Source organism: Oncorhynchus clarkii, chromosome 16 (genome assembly GCF_045791955.1).
Source record: "Oncorhynchus clarkii lewisi isolate Uvic-CL-2024 chromosome 16, UVic_Ocla_1.0, whole genome shotgun sequence".
Classification (NCBI taxonomy): domain Eukaryota; kingdom Metazoa; phylum Chordata; class Actinopteri; order Salmoniformes; family Salmonidae; genus Oncorhynchus; species Oncorhynchus clarkii.
This window is the reverse complement of record NC_092162.1, coordinates 68,967,081-68,987,784: the sequence shown is the minus strand read 5'-3', so window position 1 is coordinate 68,987,784 and position 20,704 is coordinate 68,967,081. Positions and strand designations below refer to the sequence as shown.

General features: G+C 44.0%; 1 protein-coding gene across 2 annotated transcripts in view; it reads left to right on the top strand.

Moving 5' to 3' along the window:
* The window catches only part of LOC139368978 (copine-5-like), a 185,444-nt gene that overhangs the window by 32,975 nt on the left and 131,765 nt on the right, over positions 1 to 20,704 (top strand). For both annotated transcript variants that reach the window (XM_071108513.1, XM_071108512.1), the window contains exons 2-3: positions 843 to 883; positions 9,367 to 9,413. In XM_071108513.1, the coding sequence (XP_070964614.1) occupies positions 843 to 883; positions 9,367 to 9,413 (88 nt within the window). The remainder of the gene's footprint in view (positions 1 to 842; positions 884 to 9,366; positions 9,414 to 20,704) is intronic.

Below are 20,704 nucleotides of genomic sequence, written 5' to 3'. Positions count from 1 at the left end.
AGTAATGACTGTGGTTCTTCCGGTGTGACTCCTATTGTGGCTGTGTGCTGTGGTATGCTACGGTTGCTCACCCTGCCGTCACCCCCTGCACTCCAGATTTACCGGGTCACAAAGGGTGGCGGCACAACACTCTGCAGTGCTAGCTGCCAGCCCCATTATCACAGAGGTAAACAAACTAGGACCAGGCACACAATCTTCCTTAGAATCACAACCTACTGCAATCTTCATCACACTTTGCTCTCTGATTTCTCAGAACTGGCTGGTTTTTTTCCCCTTAAGTGGTGCACAAGGTTTTCAATGGACGCTTCTGCCTCCATGCAGTGTCCTCGGTGTTCTGGGAGCTAGCTGGAGATTTACTGTGTGTTACTTTACAGGACTGTACTTTGGCAGTGAAAACACAAGGCCATCGGGATATGTTGGTTTGTTGGATGGTGGTGCACCATCTGACTGTAAATAACGTTATAAATAATGTTACAAATTGGAGGATTTATATGGAGACATTTTGATGAAGCAGTGTAATGCAATGTGTTTTAAAGAGAGGGACGTTGTAATCTAGGCTATACACTAAGCACATTAAAAAGTCGTTGTATGTGGTTGAGTTGAGTGGGATTGTTGGCATATTATTTCAATACAAACACAGCCAATACAGTACACAGTCCAAACAGTCCAAACATGTATTGTATCTTCTATATCTTGGTGGCTATGAGCTCTCTTTTTACCTCCTTATGTACTCTTATGACCTCCTTATGACCTCTTATGACCTCCTTATGAACTTCTTATGAACTCTTATGACCTCACTCCCCTTCAAGAATATTAAATCAGATGAATCTCTTCTATTTCAGGGATCTATTAGACAGAGACACATTCTCCAAATCTGATCCATGTAAGTACTTTACAGTTATCATCTTACATTTATCACAATCACAAAAAAATATATTTATATTATATGGCTAGTAGGTGTAAAGAATAAAGATCACTCTGTCGTCAAAAGAAATGTGAAAGAATGCAAAATATGATCAAAAAATTCCTCCACTTAGAAAACCTCAATTTCTTTGTCTTTTTTTTTCCCCCTACACTTTCATCGGCTGTATCTATCTTCGGCTTAGCTGGGATTTAGTTGACTCCGCTATTTCAAAGTGTTCCCTCAATAACTGCATCTCATTTGCACAGTAATGGGACAGGTCTTCCTCACAGCTAGAGTTACAGAAAGAGACAGTACCTTAAAGGGATAGTTTGTGATTTTGGCAATGACGCAGATACATGAATATGGTATCCATGAGTTCATATGACTCAGTAAATAAAGTACTTCCCGAACCATCCCTTTTAATGTAATGCAGCTACAGTACGGTTTAAACACAACCCTGACTGAATACAAATGGGCGTCTTTGAGATTTAGCTGCCTCAGCGTAGAGGAGAGGAGTGGAGAGGAAGAGAGGAGACCTATGATCATAGTCTCCAGGGGGTCTTTCTGTATTGAGGTCTTGGACGTGTCCCTGATCGAAAGTATTACACTTTAAAAGGGGATATAATGCCATTTGGGACGCACACAATGTTATTTCTATGGTCCTACTCTAGAAATGGATGAAGAATGGAGGAAACTTTAACATACAGTATATACTAGTGTCAGAGTTCAATCATTTTGTGTGTCTCCTTCCTTCTAATAGACCAGGGTATAATACTTCACTCTCTATCCCCCAGTCTCCTTCCTTCTAATAGACCAGGGTATAATACTTCACTCTCTATCCCCCAGTCTCCTTCCTTCTAATAGACCAGGGTATAATACTTCACTCTCTATCCCCCTGTCTCCTTCCTTCTAATAGACCAGGGTATAATACTTCACTCTCTATCCCCCTGTCTCCTTCCTTCTAATAGACCAGGGTATAATACTTCACTCTCTATCCCCCAGTCTCCTTCCTTCTAATAGACCAGGGTATAATACTTCACTCTCTATCCCCCTGTCTCCTTCCTTCTAATAGACCAGGGTATAATACTTCACTCTCTATCCCCCTGTCTCCTTCCTTCTAATAGACCAGGGTATAATACTTCACTCTCTATCCCCCAGTCTCCTTCCTTCTAATAGACCAGGGTATAATACTTCACTCTCTATCCCCCAGTCTCCTTCCTTCTAATAGACCAGGGTATAATACTTCACTCTCTATCCCCCAGTCTCCTTCCTTCTAATAGACCAGGGTATAATACTTCACTCTCTATCCCCCTGTCTCCTTCCTTCTAATAGACCAGGGTATAATACTTCACTCTCTATCCCCCAGTCTCCTTCCTTCTAATAGACCAGGGTATACTACTTCACTCTCTATCCCCCAGTCTCCTTCCTTCTAATAGACCATGGTATAATACTTCACTCTCTATCCCCAAGTCTCCTTCCTTCTAATAGACCAGGGTATACTACTTCACTCTCTATCCCCCAGTCTCCTTCCTTCTAATAGACCAGGGTATACTACTTCACTCTCTATCCCCCAGTCTCCTTCCTTCTAATAGACCAGGGTATAATACTTCACTCTCTATCCCCCAGTCTTCTTCCTTCTAATAGACCAGGGTATAATACTTCACTCTCTATCCCCCTGTCTCCTTCCTTCTAATAGACCAGGGTATAATACTTCACTCTCTATCCCCCTGTCTCCTTCCTTCTAATAGACCAGGGTATAATACTTCACTCTCTATCCCCCAGTCTTCTTCCTTCTAATAGACCAGGGTATAATACTTCACTCTCTATCCCCCTGTCTCCTTCCTTCTAATAGACCAGGGTATAATACTTCACTCTCTATCCCCCTGTCTCCTTCCTTCTAATAGACCAGGGTATAATACTTCACTCTCTATCCCCCAGTCTTCTTCCTTCTAATAGACCAGGGTATAATACTTCACTCTCTATCCCCCTGTCTCCTTCCTTCTAATAGACCAGGGTATAATACTTCACTCTCTATCCCCCTGTCTCCTTCCTTCTAATAGACCAGGGTATAATACTTCACTCTCTATCCCCCAGTCTCCTTCCTTCTAATAGACCATGGTATAATACTTCACTCTCTATCCCCCAGTCTCCTTCCTTCTAATAGACCAGGGTATAATACTTCACTCTCTATCCCCCAGTCTCCTTCCTTCTAATAGACCAGGGTATAATACTTCACTCTCTATCCCCCTGTCTCCTTCCTTCTAATAGACCATGGTATAATACTTCACTCTCTATCCCCCTGTCTCCTTCCTTCTAATAGACCAGGGTATAATACTTCACTCTCTATCCCCCTGTCTCCTTCCTTCTAATAGACCAGGGTATAATACTTCACTCTCTATCCCCCTGTCTTCTTCCTTCTAATAGACCAGGGTATAATACTTCACTCTCTATCCCCCTGTCTCCTTCCTTCTAATAGACCAGGGTATAATACTTCACTCTCTATCCCCCTGTCTCCTTCCTTCTAATAGACCAGGGTATAATACTTCACTCTCTATCCCCCTGTCTTCTTCCTTCTAATAGACCAGGGTATAATACTTCACTCTCTATCCCCCAGTCTCCTTCCTTCTAATAGACCAGGGTATAATACTTCACTCTCTATCCCCCAGTCTCCTTCCTTCTAGTAGACCAGGGTATAATACTTCACTCTCTATCCCCCAGTCTCCTTCCTTCTAATAGACCAGGGTATAATACTTCACCAGGGTATAATACTTCACTCTCTATCCCCCAGTCTCCTTCCTTCTAATAGACCAGGGTATAATACTTCACTCTCTATCCCCCAGTCTTCTTCCTTCTAATAGACCAGGGTATAATACTTCACTCTCTATCCCCCAGTCTTCTTCCTTCTAATAGACCAGGGTATAATACTTCACTCTCTATCCCCCAGTCTCCTTCCTTCTAATAGACCAGGGTATAATACTTCACTCTCTATCCCCCAGTCTTCTTCCTTCTAATAGACCAGGGTATAATACTTCACTCTCTATCCCCCAGTCTCCTTCCTTCTAATAGACCAGGGTATAATACTTCACTCTCTATCCCCCAGTCTTCTTCCTTCTAATAGACCAGGGTATAATACTTCACTCTCTATCCCCCTGTCTCCTTCCTTCTAATAGACCAGGGTATAATACTTCACTCTCTATCCCCCAGTCTCCTTCCTTCTAATAGACCATGGTATAATACTTCACTCTCTATCCCCCTGTCTTCTTCCTTCTAATAGACCAGGGTATAATACTTCACTCTCTATCCCCCAGTCTCCTTCCTTCTAATAGACCAGGGTATAATACTTCACTCTCTATCCCCCAGTCTCCTTCCTTCTAATAGACCAGGGTATAATACTTCACTCTCTATCCCCCTGTCTCCTTCCTTCTAATAGACCAGGGTATAATACTTCACTCTCTATCCCCCAGTCTCCTTCCTTCTAATAGACCAGGGTATAATACTTCACTCTCTATCCCCCTGTCTCCTTCCTTCTAATAGACCAGGGTATAATACTTCACTCTCTATCCCCCTGTCTCCTTCCTTCTAATAGACCAGGGTATAATACTTCACCAGGGTATAATACTTCACTCTCTATCCCCCAGTCTCCTTCCTTCTAATAGACCAGGGTATAATACTTCACTCTCTATCCCCCAGTCTCCTTCCTTCTAATAGACCAGGGTATAATACTTCACTCTCTATCCCCCAGTCTCCTTCCTTCTAATAGACCAGGGTATAATACTTCACTCTCTATCCCCCAGTCTTCTTCCTTCTAATAGACCAGGGTATAATACTTCACTCTCTATCCCCCAGTCTCCTTCCTTCTAATAGACCAGGGTATAATACTTCACTCTCTATCCCCCAGTCTCCTTCCTTCTAATAGACCAGGGTATAATACTTCACTCTCTATCCCCCTGTCTCCTTCCTTCTAATAGACCAGGGTATAATACTTCACTCTCTATCCCCCAGTCTCCTTCCTTCTAATAGACCAGGGTATAATACTTCACTCTCTATCCCCCAGTCTCCTTCCTTCTAATAGACCAGGGTATAATACTTCACTCTCTATCCCCCAGTCTCCTTCCTTCTAATAGACCAGGGTATAATACTTCACTCTCTATCCCCCTGTCTCCTTCCTTCTAATAGACCAGGGTATAATACTTCACTCTCTATCCCCCTGTCTCCTTCCTTCTAATAGACCAGGGTATAATACTTCACTCTCTATCCCCCTGTCTCCTTCCTTCTAATAGACCAGGGTATAATACTTCACTCTCTATCCCCCAGTCTTCTTCCTTCTAATAGACCAGGGTATAATACTTCACTCTCTATCCCCCAGTCTCCTTCCTTCTAATAGACCAGGGTATATACTTCACTCTCTATCCCCCTGTCTCCTTCCTTCTAATAGACCAGGGTATAATACTTCACTCTCTATCCCCCTGTCTCCTTCCTTCTAATAGACCAGGGTATAATACTTCACTCTCTATCCCCCTGTCTCCTTCCTTCTAATAGACCAGGGTATAATACTTCACTCTCTATCCCCCTGTCTCCTTCCTTCTAATAGACCAGGGTATAATACTTCACTCTCTATCCCCCAGTCTCCTTCCTTCTAATAGACCAGGGTATAATACTTCACTCTCTATCCCCCTGTCTCCTTCCTTCTAATAGACCAGGGTATAATACTTCACTCTCTATCCCCCAGTCTCCTTCCTTCTAATAGACCAGGGTATAATACTTCACTCTCTATCCCCCAGTCTCCTTCCTTCTAATAGACCAGGGTATAATACTTCACTCTCTATCCCCCAGTCTCCTTCCTTCTAATAGACCAGGGTATAATACTTCACTCTCTATCCCCCAGTCTCCTTCCTTCTAATAGACCAGGGTATAATACTTCACTCTCTATCCCCCTGTCTCCTTCCTTCTAATAGACCAGGGTATAATACTTCACTCTCTATCCCCCTGTCTCCTTCCTTCTAATAGACCAGGGTATAATACTTCACTCTCTATCCCCCAGTCTCCTTCCTTCTAATAGACCAGGGTATAATACTTCACTCTCTATCCCCCAGTCTCCTTCCTTCTAATAGACCAGGGTATAATACTTCACTCTCTATCCCCCAGTCTCCTTCCTTCTAATAGACCAGGGTATAATACTTCACTCTCTATCCCCCTCCTTCCTTCTAATAGACCAGGGTATAATACTTCACTCTCTATCCCCCTGTCTCCTTCCTTCTAATAGACCAGGGTATAATACTTCACTCTCTATCCCCCAGTCTCCTTCCTTCTAATAGACCAGGGTATAATACTTCACTCTCTATCCCCCTGTCTCCTTCCTTCTAATAGACCAGGGTATAATACTTCATCCCCCAGTCTCCTTCCTTCTAATAGACCAGGGTATAATATCCCCTTCAGTCCCCCAGTCTTCTTCCTTCTAATAGACCAGGGTATAATACTTCACTCTCTATCCCCCAGTCTCCTTCCTTCTAATAGACCAGGGTATAATACTTCACTCTCTATCCCCCTGTCTCCTTCCTTCTAATAGACCAGGGACCAGGGTATAATACTTCACTCTCTATCCCCCAGTCTCCTTCCTTCTAATAGACCAGGGTATAATACTTCACTCTCTATCCCCCTGTCTCCTTCCTTCTAATAGACCAGGGTATAATACTTCACTCTCTATCCCCCAGTCTCCTTCCTTCTAATAGACCAGGGTATAATACTTCACTCTCTATCCCCCAGTCTCCTTCCTTCTAATAGACCAGGGTATAATACTTCACTCTCTATCCCCCAGTCTCCTTCCTTCTAATAGACCAGGGTATAATACTTCACTCTCTATCCCCCAGTCTCCTTCCTTCTAATAGACCAGGGTATATATACTTCACTCTCTATCCCCCAGTCTCCTTCCTTCTAATAGACCAGGGTATAATACTTCACTCTCTATCCCCCAGTCTCCTTCCTTCTAATAGACCAGGGTATAATACTTCACTCTCTATCCCCCTGTCTCCTTCCTTCTAATAGACCAGGGTATAATACTTCACTCTCTATCCCCCAGTCTCCTTCCTTCTAATAGACCAGGGTATAATACTTCACTCTCTATCCCCCTGTCTCCTTCCTTCTAATAGACCAGGGTATAATACTTCACTCTCTATCCCCCAGTCTCCTTCCTTCTAATAGACCAGGGTATAATACTTCACTCTCTATCCCCCAGTCTCCTTCCTTCTAATAGACCAGGGTATAATACTTCACTCTCTATCCCCCAGTCTCCTTCCTTCTAATAGACCAGGGTATAATACTTCACTCTCTATCCCCCAGTCTCCTTCCTTCTAATAGACCAGGGTATAATACTTCACTCTCTATCCCCCAGTCTCCTTCCTTCTAATAGACCAGGGTATAATACTTCACTCTCTATCCCCCTGTCTCCTTCCTTCTAATAGACCAGGGTATAATACTTCACTCTCTATCCCCCAGTCTCCTTCCTTCTAATAGACCAGGGTATAATACTTCACTCTCTATCCCCCAGTCTCCTTCCTTCTAATAGACCAGGGTATAATACTTCACTCTCTATCCCCCTGTCTCCTTCCTTCTAATAGACCAGGGTATAATACTTCACTCTCTATCCCCCAGTCTCCTTCCTTCTAATAGACCAGGGTATAATACTTCACTCTCTATCCCCCAGTCTCCTTCCTTCTAATAGACCAGGGTATAATACTTCACTCTCTATCCCCCAGTCTCCTTCCTTCTAATAGACCAGGGTATAATACTTCACTCTCTATCCCCCAGTCTCCTTCCTTCTAATAGACCAGGGTATAATACTTCACTCTCTATCCCCCAGTCTCCTTCCTTCTAATAGACCAGGGTATAATACTTCACTCTCTATCCCCCAGTCTCCTTCCTTCTAATAGACCAGGGTATAATACTTCACTCTCTATCCCCCTGTCTCCTTCCTTCTAATAGACCAGGGTATAATACTTCACTCTCTATCCCCCTGTCTCCTTCCTTCTAATAGACCAGGGTATAATACTTCACTCTCTATCCCCCAGTCTCCTTCCTTCTAATAGACCAGGGTATAATACTTCACTCTCTATCCCCCTGTCTCCTTCCTTCTAATAGACCAGGGTATATACTTCACTCTCTATCCCCCTGTCTCCTTCCTTCTAATAGACCAGGGTATAATACTTCACTCTCTATCCCCCAGTCTCCTTCCTTCTAATAGACCAGGGTATAATACTTCACTCTCTATCCCCCAGTCTCCTTCCTTCTAATAGACCAGGGTATAATACTTCACTCTCTATCCCCCTGTCTCCTTCCTTCTAATAGACCAGGGTATAATACTTCACTCTCTATCCCCCAGTCTCCTTCCTTCTAATAGACCAGGGTATAATACTTCACTCTCTATCCCCCAGTCTCCTTCCTTCTAATAGACCAGGGTATAATACTTCACTCTCTATCCCCCAGTCTCCTTCCTTCTAATAGACCAGGGTATAATACTTCACTCTCTATCCCCCTGTCTCCTTCCTTCTAATAGACCAGGGTATAATACTTCACTCTCTATCCCCCTGTCTCCTTCCTTCTAATAGACCAGGGTATAATACTTCACTCTCTATCCCCCAGTCTCCTTCCTTCTAATAGACCAGGGTATAATACTTCACTCTCTATCCCCCTGTCTTCTTCCTTCTAATAGACCAGGGTATAATACTTCACTCTCTATCCCCCTGTCTTCTTCCTTCTAATAGACCAGGGTATAATACTTCACTCTCTATCCCCCAGTCTCCTTCCTTCTAATAGACCAGGGTATAATACTTCACTCTCTATCCACCCAGTGCCCTTTACATTCTCCCAAAGATGAGAAGGACCCGGGGTTATATCTGACAGGTCACATGCCCTGTCCCAGCATGCTCAGCTTCTTCTTCAATCCACTGTTTACATGAGGAAAGCAAAGAGGGATATTAAGGGGAATCCTACTGTTTAGAAATCATATTTTAAATTATGCATTCACCGTTGCTCTGTTGGGGACTTTGTTAATCGTTAGTGTATCTCTCACTTGCAGAGATTAATACCTAGATCTGATAATGTGATACTGGGAAAACAGCGGAAATGGTGCTGTCTTATGAATATTTGTAATTATGAATGTGATGATAGAAAGAGCATTTGTTTTATGAAATGAAGAAATGTCACGGTTTTTCAAAGCGATTGGTAATCTGTTTGTCTCTTCCCCTTTATCTTGTTGTTTTCATTTTCTCTCTCCCTCCTTTCTCTTTCTTTCCCTCTCCCTTTCTCTCCCTCTCCGTCCTTTCTCTCCCTCTCCCTCTCCGTCCTTTCTCTTTCTCTCCCCCCTCTCTCTTTCTCTCTCTCTCCGTCCTTTCTCTCCCCCCCTCTCCCTCTCTCTCTCTCCCTCTCTGTCCTCCCCCCCCTCTCTCTCCCTCTACCTCTCTTTCCAGTGGTGGTGTTGTACACTCAGGGGGTGGAGACCAAACAGTGGCGAGAGGTAAGAAGCAGAACAACTCTCTCTGTCTCTATCTCGCTTTCACTCTCTCTCTTGCTTTCCACAACAATCTAGAAACAATCAAACTACTCTCAATTGCTCTCCAATACAATTCTGAGTCTCTTGACTCTTAAAGTTGTCAGCATGGAGAATGACTGTCTGACCAGCATCAGTAGCTCAATCAAGCGGCCTCTCCTTTCCTCTCCATAACATTTTAGAATCAAGCTTGTGGAACACTCTTATTCTAATTGTTCTGGAATACTCAGACTCAGCAGAACTCTGTTCTGGTCCAGCCCTGTCTGTCTCCAGGTAAATGCTGCTCGTGACAATCATTCTAGTCTCTATTGATTGTCTTGTGAATATTCATTGCTTGGCTTAGGACATATTTTTGCTCTGGGCAATTGGCCATTATGGCGATTGCTACACGTATCGATAAAGATTAGCGTCAGTGTCAGAATCTCTCCGGTTCTGCCAGTAACCTGGCCTTACCCTTGACCCAGGGCAGAGTGTCTTAATTGGGGCCGAATTTCAGCAGGAGGTGCAGTGAGTTCAGAGACATGTCTTTATAGACTGCTCTGTACTGCTGTATACTTGGATGGCAGATGTGAGCCACGTTCAGTTGCAACACGTTCTTGAGCGTTGTAGACAGAAATTCCATAGAGCCGACGTGATTCCTTATTCTACATTTGGAAGAGGAATGCTTGTTCTACATAGCATATTTCTATCTGAACCTTCCAAAACGTTGCGTCCTGCTGAATGTGGTCCAAGGTTCAAACAATATGACTTATAATATTTTGCAGTGCTTGATTGAGTGTCACAGCTTTCTTCCTGGGAAGGAGAGGCGGACCAAAACGCAGCGTGGTTATAGTTCATGGTTCTTTAATAAGAGACACTTAACATGAACTAACTACAAAACAAATAAACGTGAAAACCGAAACAGTCCTAACTGGTGCAGAAAACACAAAGACAGGAAACAACCACCCACAAAATACCCAAAGAATATGGCTGCCTAAATATGGCTCCCAATCAGAGACAACGATAAACACCTGCCTCTGATTGAGAACCAATCCAGGCAACCATAGACTTACCTAGACAACCACACTGAACACAACCCCATAAATCTACAAAAACCCATAGACAAGTCAAAACACATAAATCACCCATGTCACACCCTGGCCTAACCAAAATAATAAAGAAAACAAAGATAACTAAGGCCAGGGCGTGACATTGAGCTTGCCTGCTTGGCGCAATGGAACCAATTAAATGATGTGCATTTGACAAAAATGTACACCACTGCTCTATAGCACTTATAAAAGCCCAAAATCTTGCTTTTGAGTCAAGAATCTCCTTCCCTCACTGTGTATGTCTGTGAAGCTTCATCTCTCTCTGTTTCTCTCTTTGTTGTTATCAGGTAACCTGCCACCCGCTAACAGCTAACAAGCTCAGGGTGCAGCAGACACTAAACCTATCTTTTTGAAGAGATATCGGGCCTGATATTTGGCTCAGGGCATACTGGCTTTGTGAGGCAGAGAGTCAAGCTGTGTAGAGATGATAGAGCTAAGCGTTGGTGTTGGCCCCTCTCTCATCAAATATGTTTTTTTGTCCTCCTCGTGTTGAGATAGTAGATACGGTCGGAGCTCTCCTCTCCTCACTGTCTCCCCGCATGTAATCACATTACTCCGCCTTCTGTGGGAGGAGGAACGGTCCTTTCGTTTAGCCTTCTGTGGGAGGAGGAACGGACGTTTCTGTCAGCCTACTGTGGGATGAGGAACGGACGTTTCTGTCAGCCTACTGTGGGAGGAGGAACGGTCCTGTCTGTCAGCCTTCTGTGGGAGGAGGAACGGACGTTTCTGTCAGCCTACTGTGGGAGGAGGAACGGACCTTTCTGTCAGCCTTCTGTGGGAGGAGGAACGGTCCTGTCTGTCAGCCTTCTGTGGGAGGAGGAACGGTCCTGTCTGTCAACCTTCTGTGTGAGGAGGAAGGGACCTTTCTGTCAGCCTTCTGTGGGAGGAGGCGAGGACGTTTCTGTCAGCCTTCTGTGGGAGGAGTAACGGTCCTTTCTGTCAGCCTTCATCTCACATTCCTCATTCTGTAGGATGAACTCTCCTAGCTGTCTATCGGCTGTCACGTTGCCTCTCCATAGCCTGTCACGTTGCCTCTCCATAGCCTGTCCCATTGCCTCTCCATAGCCTGTCATGTTGCCTCTCCATAGCCTGTCCCGTTGCCTCTCCATAGCCTGTCTCGTTGCCTCTCCATAGCCTGTCCCGTTGCCTCTCCATAGCCTGTCCCATTGCCTCTCCATAGCCTGTCACGTTGCCTCTCCATAGCCTGTCCCGTTGCCTCTCCATAGCCTGTCCCGTTGCCTCTCCATAGCCTGTCCCGTTGCCTCTCCATAGCCTGTCCCATTGCCTCTCCATAGCCTGTCCCGTTGCCTCTCCATAGCCTGTCCCGTTGCCTCTCCATAGACTGTCCCATTGCCTCTCCATAGCCTGTCCCGTTGCCTCTCCATAGCCTGTCCCGTTGCCTCTCCATAGCCTGTCCCGTTGCCTCTCCATAGCCTGTCCCGTTGCCTCTCCATAGCCTGTCCCGTTGCCTCTCCATAGACTGTCCCATTGCCTCTCCATAGCCTGTCCCGTTGCCTCTCCATAGCCTGTCCCGTTGCCTCTCCATAGCCTGTCTTATTGCCTCTCAATAGCCTGTCCCGTTGCCTCTCCATAGCCTGTCCCGTTGCCTCTCCATAGCCTGTCCCATTGCCTCTCCATAGCCTGTCCCGTTGCCTCTCCATAGCCTGTACCGTTGCCTCTCCATAGCCTGTCCCGTCGCCTCTCCATAGCCTGTCCCGTTGCCTCTCCATAGCCTGTCCCGTTGCCTCTCCATAGCCTGTCCCGTTGCCTCTCAATAGCCTGTCTCGTTGCCTCTCCATAGCCTGTCCCGTTGCCTCTCCATAGCCTGTCCCGTTGCCTCTCCATAGCCTGTCCCATTGCCTCTCCACCTCCCACTATTGTAGTTACGCTATAACTTAGGAGGAACTGTACTGTACTTCTGTCTACTGCTCCATCTAGTACTTCTTGTCTACTGCTCCATCTAGTACCTACATACCACTGCTCCATCTAGTACTTCTGTTCTACTGCTCCATCTAGTACCTACATACCACTGCTCCATCTAGTACTTCTGTTCTACTGCTCCATCTAGTACTTCTGTTCTACTGCTCCATCTAGTACCTACATACCACTGCTCCATCTAGTACTTCTGTTCTACTGCTCCATCTAGTACTTCTGTTCCACTGCTCCATCTAGTATCTCCATACTACTGCTCCATCTGGTACCTCCATACTACTGCTCCATCTAGTACCTTCATACTACTGCTCCATCTATTACCTCCATACTACTGCTCCATCTAGTATCTCCATACTACTGCTCCATCTAGTACTTCCATACTACTGCTCCATCTATTATGTTCTACTGCTCCGTCTAGTTCTTCTGTGCTAGTCCTCCTTTTAGTACCTCCATACTACTGCTCCATCTAGTAACTCCATACTACTCCATCATCTATTACCTCCATACTACTGCTCCATCTAGTACCTCCATACTACTGGTCCATCTATTATGTTCTACTGCTCCATCTAGTACTTCCATACTACTGCTCCATCTATTATGTTCTACTGCTCCATCTAGTACCTACATACCACTGCTCCATCTAGTACTTCTGTTCTACTGCTCCATCTAGTACTTCTGTTCCACTGCTCCATCTAGTATCTCCATACTACTGCTCCATCTATTACCTCCATACTACTGCTCCATCTAGTATCTCCATACTACTGCTCCATCTATTACCTCCATACTACTGCTCCATCTATTACCTCCATACTACTGCTCCATCTAGTATCTCCATACTACTGCTCCATCTAGTACTTCCATACTACTGCTCCATCTATTATGTTCTACTGCTCCGTCTAGTTCTTCTGTGCTAGTCCTCCTTTTAGTACCTCCATACTACTGCTCCATCTAGTAACTCCATACTACTCCATCATCTATTACCTCCATACTACTGCTCCATCTAGTACCTCCATACTACTGGTCCATCTAGTACCTCCATAGTAATTACCTTGAAGGATGAGGAATGCAATATGTAGACACTATTGTTGTTCGTTCTCTGAATTAAGGAAAGTGCTACCTACAGTACACTAAGCTAGTTTTGATTGCAGTAAGTTGTCTTTCGGTCTCCAGTTTGTTGTCCAGTAGGTTGGGCTATGTTTGTCAATCACCTACATTTGTACCGAGATTAGATTACCTTCCAGACCCCAAGATGGATGTGCAGAATACTTGCGTTAATAAATAATATATGAGACAATTGTAATGTATAATTACCCCATTAGCTATTCCATATCATCTAGTGAGCTGACAGTTATAATGCATGTTGGTGTAATGTTTTAATAAGTATTATTAACTGGGTTGGTTTGAGCTAATGGCTGTATACAGAACAGCCCTTCGTTGTGGTATATTGGCTACATACCACACCACCTCGTAAGCCTTAGTGCTTAATTATAAACTGGGTGGTTTGAGCTAATGGCTGTATACAGAACAGCCCTTAGCCGTGTTTTATTGACTGTATACCAAACTGCCTCAGGCCTTATTGCTTAACTATAATGCATGTTGATGTAGCAGTTTAATAAGTATTATATTGCTTATGCAGTATTCCTGGTACACACTCCCTGTGGTTCCCCGTGGTTCAGACACACATTACGTTACCCCTCCTAGAACCAGACTTTACACCACATTATGTTACCCCTCCTAGAACCAGGCTTTACACCACATTACGTTACCCCTCCTAGAACCAGGCTTTACATCATTATGTTACCCCTCCTAGAACCAGGCTTTACACCACATTACCTTACCTCTCCTAGAACTCGGCTTTACATCACATTACCTTACCTCTCCTAGAACCAGGCTTTACACCACATTACCTTACCCCTCCTAGAACCAGGCTTTACACCACATTACCTTACCCCTCCTAGAACCAGGCTTTACATCACATTACGTTACCCCTCCTAGAACCAGGCTTTACACCACATTACCTTACCTCTCCTAGAACCAGGCTTTACACCACATTACCTTACCCCTCCTAGAACCAGGCTTTACACCACATTACGTTACCCCTCCTAGAACCAGGCTTTACATCATTACGTTACCCCTCCTAGAACCAGGCTTTACACCACATTACCTTACCCCTCCTAGAACCAGGCTTTACATCACATTACCTTAACCCTCCTAGAACCAGGCTTTACATCACATTACCTTACCCCGCCTAGAACCAGGCTTTACACCACATTACCTTACCCCTCCTAGAACCAGGCTTTACACCACATTACCTTACGTCTTCTATAATCAGGCTTTACACCACATTACGTTACCCCTCCTAGAACCAGGCTTTACACCACATTACCTCTCCTAGAACCAGGCTTTACACCACATTACCTTACCCCTCCTAGAACCAGGCTTTACACCACATTACGTTACCCCTCCTAGAACCAGGCTTTACATCACATTACCTTACCCCTCCTAGAACCAGGCTTTACACCACATTACCTCTCCTAGAACCAGGCTTTACATCACATTACGTTACCCCTCCTAGAACCAGGCTTTACATCACATTACGTTACCCCTCCTAGAACCAGGCTTTATACCACATTACCTTACCCCTCCTAGAACCAGGCTTTACATCACATTACCTTACCCCTCGTAGAACCAGGCTTTACATCATTACGTTACCCCTCCTAGAACCAGGCTTTACACCACATTACCTTACCTTTCCTAGAACCAGGCTTTACACAACATTACCCCTCCTAGAACCAGGCTTTACACCACATTACTCCTCCTAGAACCAGGCTTTACACCACATTACCTCCTAGAACCAGGCTTTACACCACATTACCCCTCCTAGAACCAGGCTTTACACCACATTACGTTACCCCTCCTAGAACCAGGCTTTACACCACATTACCCCTCCTAGAACCAGGCTTTACACCACATTACCCCTCCTAGAACCAGGCTTTACACCACATTACCCCTCCTAGAACCAGGCTTTACACCACATTACTCTAATATTATTCCAAGTCGGATTCTTTCTCCCACATCTCCAAATCTCACCCCACAATGTATTGTTGTTAAAGTTAGAGAGAAGGAAGTGGAGGCTGTACACAGCAAGAGCCCTGTATCTGACATCTCATCCCACAATGTATTGTTGTTAAAGTTAGAGAAGGAAGTGGAGGCTGTACACAGCAAGAGCCCTGTATCTGACATCTCATCCCACAATGTATTCTAGTTAGAGAGAAGGATGTGGAGGCTGTACACAGCAAGAGCCCTGTATCTGACATCTCATCCCACAATGTATTCTAGTTAGAGAAGGCCTCATAGGGAAGCTAAATAAGACATCTTTGCCCTAGAATGTATTATTGTTCAGGTTAGAGTAGAGTCTTCTCACAGCTGCTATAGCCTACAGCAACCTGAACTCAGGGGTCAACGTAACATAGTAATAGTCAATTTGTCTCCCTCCATTTAGTATGATATGTAGCGTTTTGGTATGCTATGTATTCATTTATGGACACATTCATATGATATCTTAAGAATTACAAAATGTTACGAATTTGCAATATGTTTGATATGTTACGAATTCAACTTTGGTGTGGCTGACATTAGCTAGGCTAGGGGTAGGGTTAGAGGTTCAGGTTAAGTTTAAGTCTAGTGTTAGTGGCTAAAGTTAAGTAGTTGTGTCACGGCTGTTGAAGGAGGAGGACCAAGGTGCAGCGTGGTGTGCGTACATATTCTTTCATTTATATGACGCAGACAAAGACAATAAACACTACAAAACCAAACCTTGAAGCTAAAGACTATATGCCCTAAACTTCCCACAAGGAAAGGAGGGGAAAAAGGGCTACCTAAGTATGATTCCCAATCAGAGACAACGATAGACAGCTGTCCCTGATTGAGAACCATACCCGGCCAAATCGTGGAAACACCAAATCATAGAAAACGAAACATAGAATGCCCACCCCAAATCACACCCTGACCAAACCAAATATAGACATTAAAAGGCTCTCTACGGTCAGGGCGTGACAAGTTGCTAAAGTTATCTTTGATGAGATTCAAACGCACAACCTTTGGGTTTCTAGACGTTTGCGTCATAGACACACTCATCCTCCTTGACCGACTTGTCTTGCTTAGTTCTTGGCTTAAGTAACATTCTGTCTTGTGTAACCAAACCAAAACGTAACATATCATATTAACTGGAGAGTCATACATTTACATATACTATGATATGCCTAGTCTTTAAGTCCAGGTTGCCTGCAGACCACAATGTTCCAATGTATACTGAACAAAAAAATATAAACGCAACAGGCAACAATTTCAATGATTTTACTGAGTTATAGTTCACATAAGGAAATCAGTCTACTGAAATCAATAAATTAGGCCCTAATCTTTTGATTTCAGGTGACTGGGCAGGGGCGCAGCCATGGGTGGGCCTGGGAGGGCATAAGCCCACCCACTTGGGAGACTGGCCCACCCACTGCGGAGCAAGGCCCAGCCAATCAGAATGAGTTTTTCACCACAAAAGGAGCTTATTACAAACAGCAATACTCCTCAGTTTCATCAGCTCTCCGGGTGGCTGGTTTCAGGCAATCCCGTAGGTGAAGAAACCGGATGTTGAAGTCCTGGGCTGGCATGGTTACTCATGGTCTGCAGTTGTGAGGCCGGTTGGACCTACTGACAAATTCTCTAAAATGATGTTGGAGGCGTCTTATGCTAGAGAAATTAACATTAAATTATCTGGCAACAGCTCTTGTGGAAAGTCCTGCAGTCAGCATGCCAGGAAACAAATTTGTGCACAAAATTTGAGAGAAATACACTTTTGGTGCATATGGAAAATGTTGGTGATCTTTTATTTCAGGTCATTATTTCTATTTAACTAGGGAAATCAGTTAAGAACACATTCTTATTTACAATGACAGCCTAAGAACAGAGTGTTAATTTCCTGGTTCAGAACAACAGATTTTTGTTCTGTCATCTCGGGTACCTAGCAACCTTTTGTTTACTGGCCCAATGATTTAACCACTGGGAACATGGGAACATGGGACCAGTAGTAGGGCTGGGCGATATGGCAAATAAATTATTACGATATCTATATATTTTTTTCATTCGATAACAATAATTATCACGATATTAATCAAATAATGTTTAAAAGGTGCATATCTGCTTCAGACTCAAGAATGCCTAATGCCTGAACAAAAAGCAAGCCTAGTTGTTAGTGAGTTGGTCCAACAACTAAAGGTTGCTAGGTCAAATCCCTGTGCTGACAAGGTAAAGAACTGTTGTTCTTCCACTGAACAAGGCAGTTAACCCACTGTTCCCTGATAGGCTGTCATTGTAAATAAGAAGTTGTCCTTAACTGACATTCCTAGATAAATAAAGGTTCCCATTCTTTTAAATTATGTGAGCTACAAATAAAATGATATTTAAGGAAAATTGTTCCATGTTTACGGCCAGGGAGCACGTACCTGGGGTCAATTACATTTATAAGCCTCTTGAAACCTTCCTTTTCGACTGTGCTAATTGGTAGCATGTCCTTAGCAATGCAATGCGTAATAGCATTTGTGATGTCGTTGTCTTTTTGATGCACCATCCCTAGATTGGCTGGTGCTTGATGGGCGTTTTATCAATACCGTGGCGCAAACTCAAATTTCCTGCATGTTCCAAAGAGTGATTTTGTCGTATTACCAGACTTCGTAGCCACCTGTCTACGGCACAATTTGGACCGAACATTGCTCTGCTCTTTGTCTGACTTCAAAAAGCCAAACCACTTCCAAATTACTGAAACAGTTGAACCCTTTTTATCAATCATTTCTTCATGTGAAGCTGCTCCTTCTCCATGGCTATCACTGCCACTGTTTTTGCCGACATCACTCATTTTTCGTGGTTAATAGTGGCTACTCCATCACTCGAGGTGCTAAGTGGTTTTTAGTGGGCGTGTACCTCTCCATGTGCATATTGTTACTTCTCTGCACGTTCCTGCTGCGTCAGAGGTGAAATAGACTGCTGTAACTAATTATTATTCTATATCGACATTATCGAAAATGAATCTAAATGTTTTTATATCGTTATTGAGGGAAGTAATTACCTCTAATTATTGATATAGATTTATCGCCCAGCCCTAACCAATACTTTACATGTTGCATTTATATTTTTTGTTCACTATTTTTTAGTTAGAGAGAAGGCTTTCTTGTTATAAGGTTAAAGAGAAGGCTGACATACGTTTCGTTGCAAAATAAATGTACATGTACATGTTATTCAATCATTGCACCCACACTGCTCGCGAGCGTCTGCGTGGCTAGGCGCTAACATAGAAGTCCGTCCTCTCCCATCTTCTCATTGGTTTTTAGGAGCATATACCCACGTGGGTGATTTAAAGATGAACTTAGGTCCACACTCCTGTCGGTTGTAGTAATGTGGTAAAGTTGGTTGCCAACCAGCATATGTCCAAAGAAGAAACAGAAGCCCGAAGGAAGGAGGAGAGATGATGAGAAACAGATTTGGTTTAATCGTTTTATCTGTGGATGAATTTTCGGTGTAGAGGACCTTGTGCATTTCAGGTAAAATAACAACCCAATGTTTATATCCCAGGACGAACTAGCTAGCAACAGCAAGCTAGCGAGCTAAATTGCCATAAATGTTTCATGCTTTTGACCCTGTCCCCAAATTAATATAATTGGTTCAGAGTGTGTTTTGATATTTCAACCTGCGTGTCCTGATCGCTTCTGGTACCTCCATACTGCTGCTCCATCTAGTACATTCAATGTGTTCGACGATGGAGCAAACGGACACATGCACGTGTCTGGTTTGCTCAGCATGTGAGGCTCGTCTCACAATTTATGCTAGTTCAGGTGAGAGTTATAGGCTGCACAGCCGGGGAGAGGTGACATCCACATACCAGGGTTTGTCTGTCTGGGGTTGACAGGTAATGGTACAGCCTTACCTGTCTGGCCCTGGCTCCCGTCTAAGCTTCAGACCTCCACTGTGCAGAGCCAGAGGGCATTTCCAGGTAAGGCTGTTATTTCCTCACATAGCACTGGCTCTGGCCCTTATCTATCTAAATTGCCTTGGAGAAAGCTTCACTCTGCACTCTGAAGAGTCTTCACTCTGCAGCGGAATCTTTTTGCCTTTTGTAAAGTTAGGCCTCTTGGCTCAGGCTGATGTGAGTTTGCTTCTGGATTTCTGCCACCACCCCTTCCTCTACTTCCAGCCTGTCCTCTCCTGACTGTGAGATATGTATTTTTCTCAGCTCTTTGATCTGAAGAGATCTCAACTTGTCCTGAATCTACCGTTATGGCTGGATTCAATCCCTATCATGGGAACTATTGCAGAAAAGATTGGTGTTAAAATGTAAAGGTAATTTCTGTTTACCTTGAATGCAATCTCTGCGAACGAGGGAACATTGCCTTTAAATTTCAATAAAGCTATGACACGGATCTTTGGCAATACTTGTGTGATAATGATTGAATCCTGCCCTTAGCTCAGAGACTGACAGAATGAGAGAGAGAGAGCAAGAGAGAGAGTGAGATTTCCAATTGGCTATACTAAAACTCTTTAACATCATCCTTAGCTCTGGCATCTTCCCCATTATTTGGACTCAAGGACTGATCAGCCCAATCTACAAAAGTGGAGACAAATTTGACCCCAATAACTACCGTTGGATATGCGTCAACAGCAACCTTGGGAAAATGATATGCGTTATCATTAACAGCAGACTCGTACATTTCCTCAGTGAAAGCAATGTACTGAGCAAATGTCAATTGGATTTTACCCAATTATCGTGTGACAGACCACGTATTCACCCTGCACACCCTAATTGACAAACAAACAAATCAAAACAAAGGCAAAGTCTTCTCATGCTTGGTTGATTTCAAAAAAGCCTTCGACTCAATTTGTCATGAGGGTCTGCTATGCAAACTGATGGAAAGTGGTGTTGGGGGAAAAACATACAACATTATAAAATCCATGTACACAAACAAGTGTGCGTTTAAAATTGGCAAAAAACTTCTTCCAACACGGCCGTGGGGTGAGACAGGGATCCAGCTAAAGCCCCACCCTCTTCAACATGTATATCAACTAATTGGTGAGGGCACTAGGACAGTCTGCAGCAACCGGCCTCACCCTACTAGAATCTGAAGTCAAATGTCTTCTGTTTGCTGATGATCTGGTGCTTCGGTCACCAACCAAGGAGGGCCTACAGCTGCACCTAGA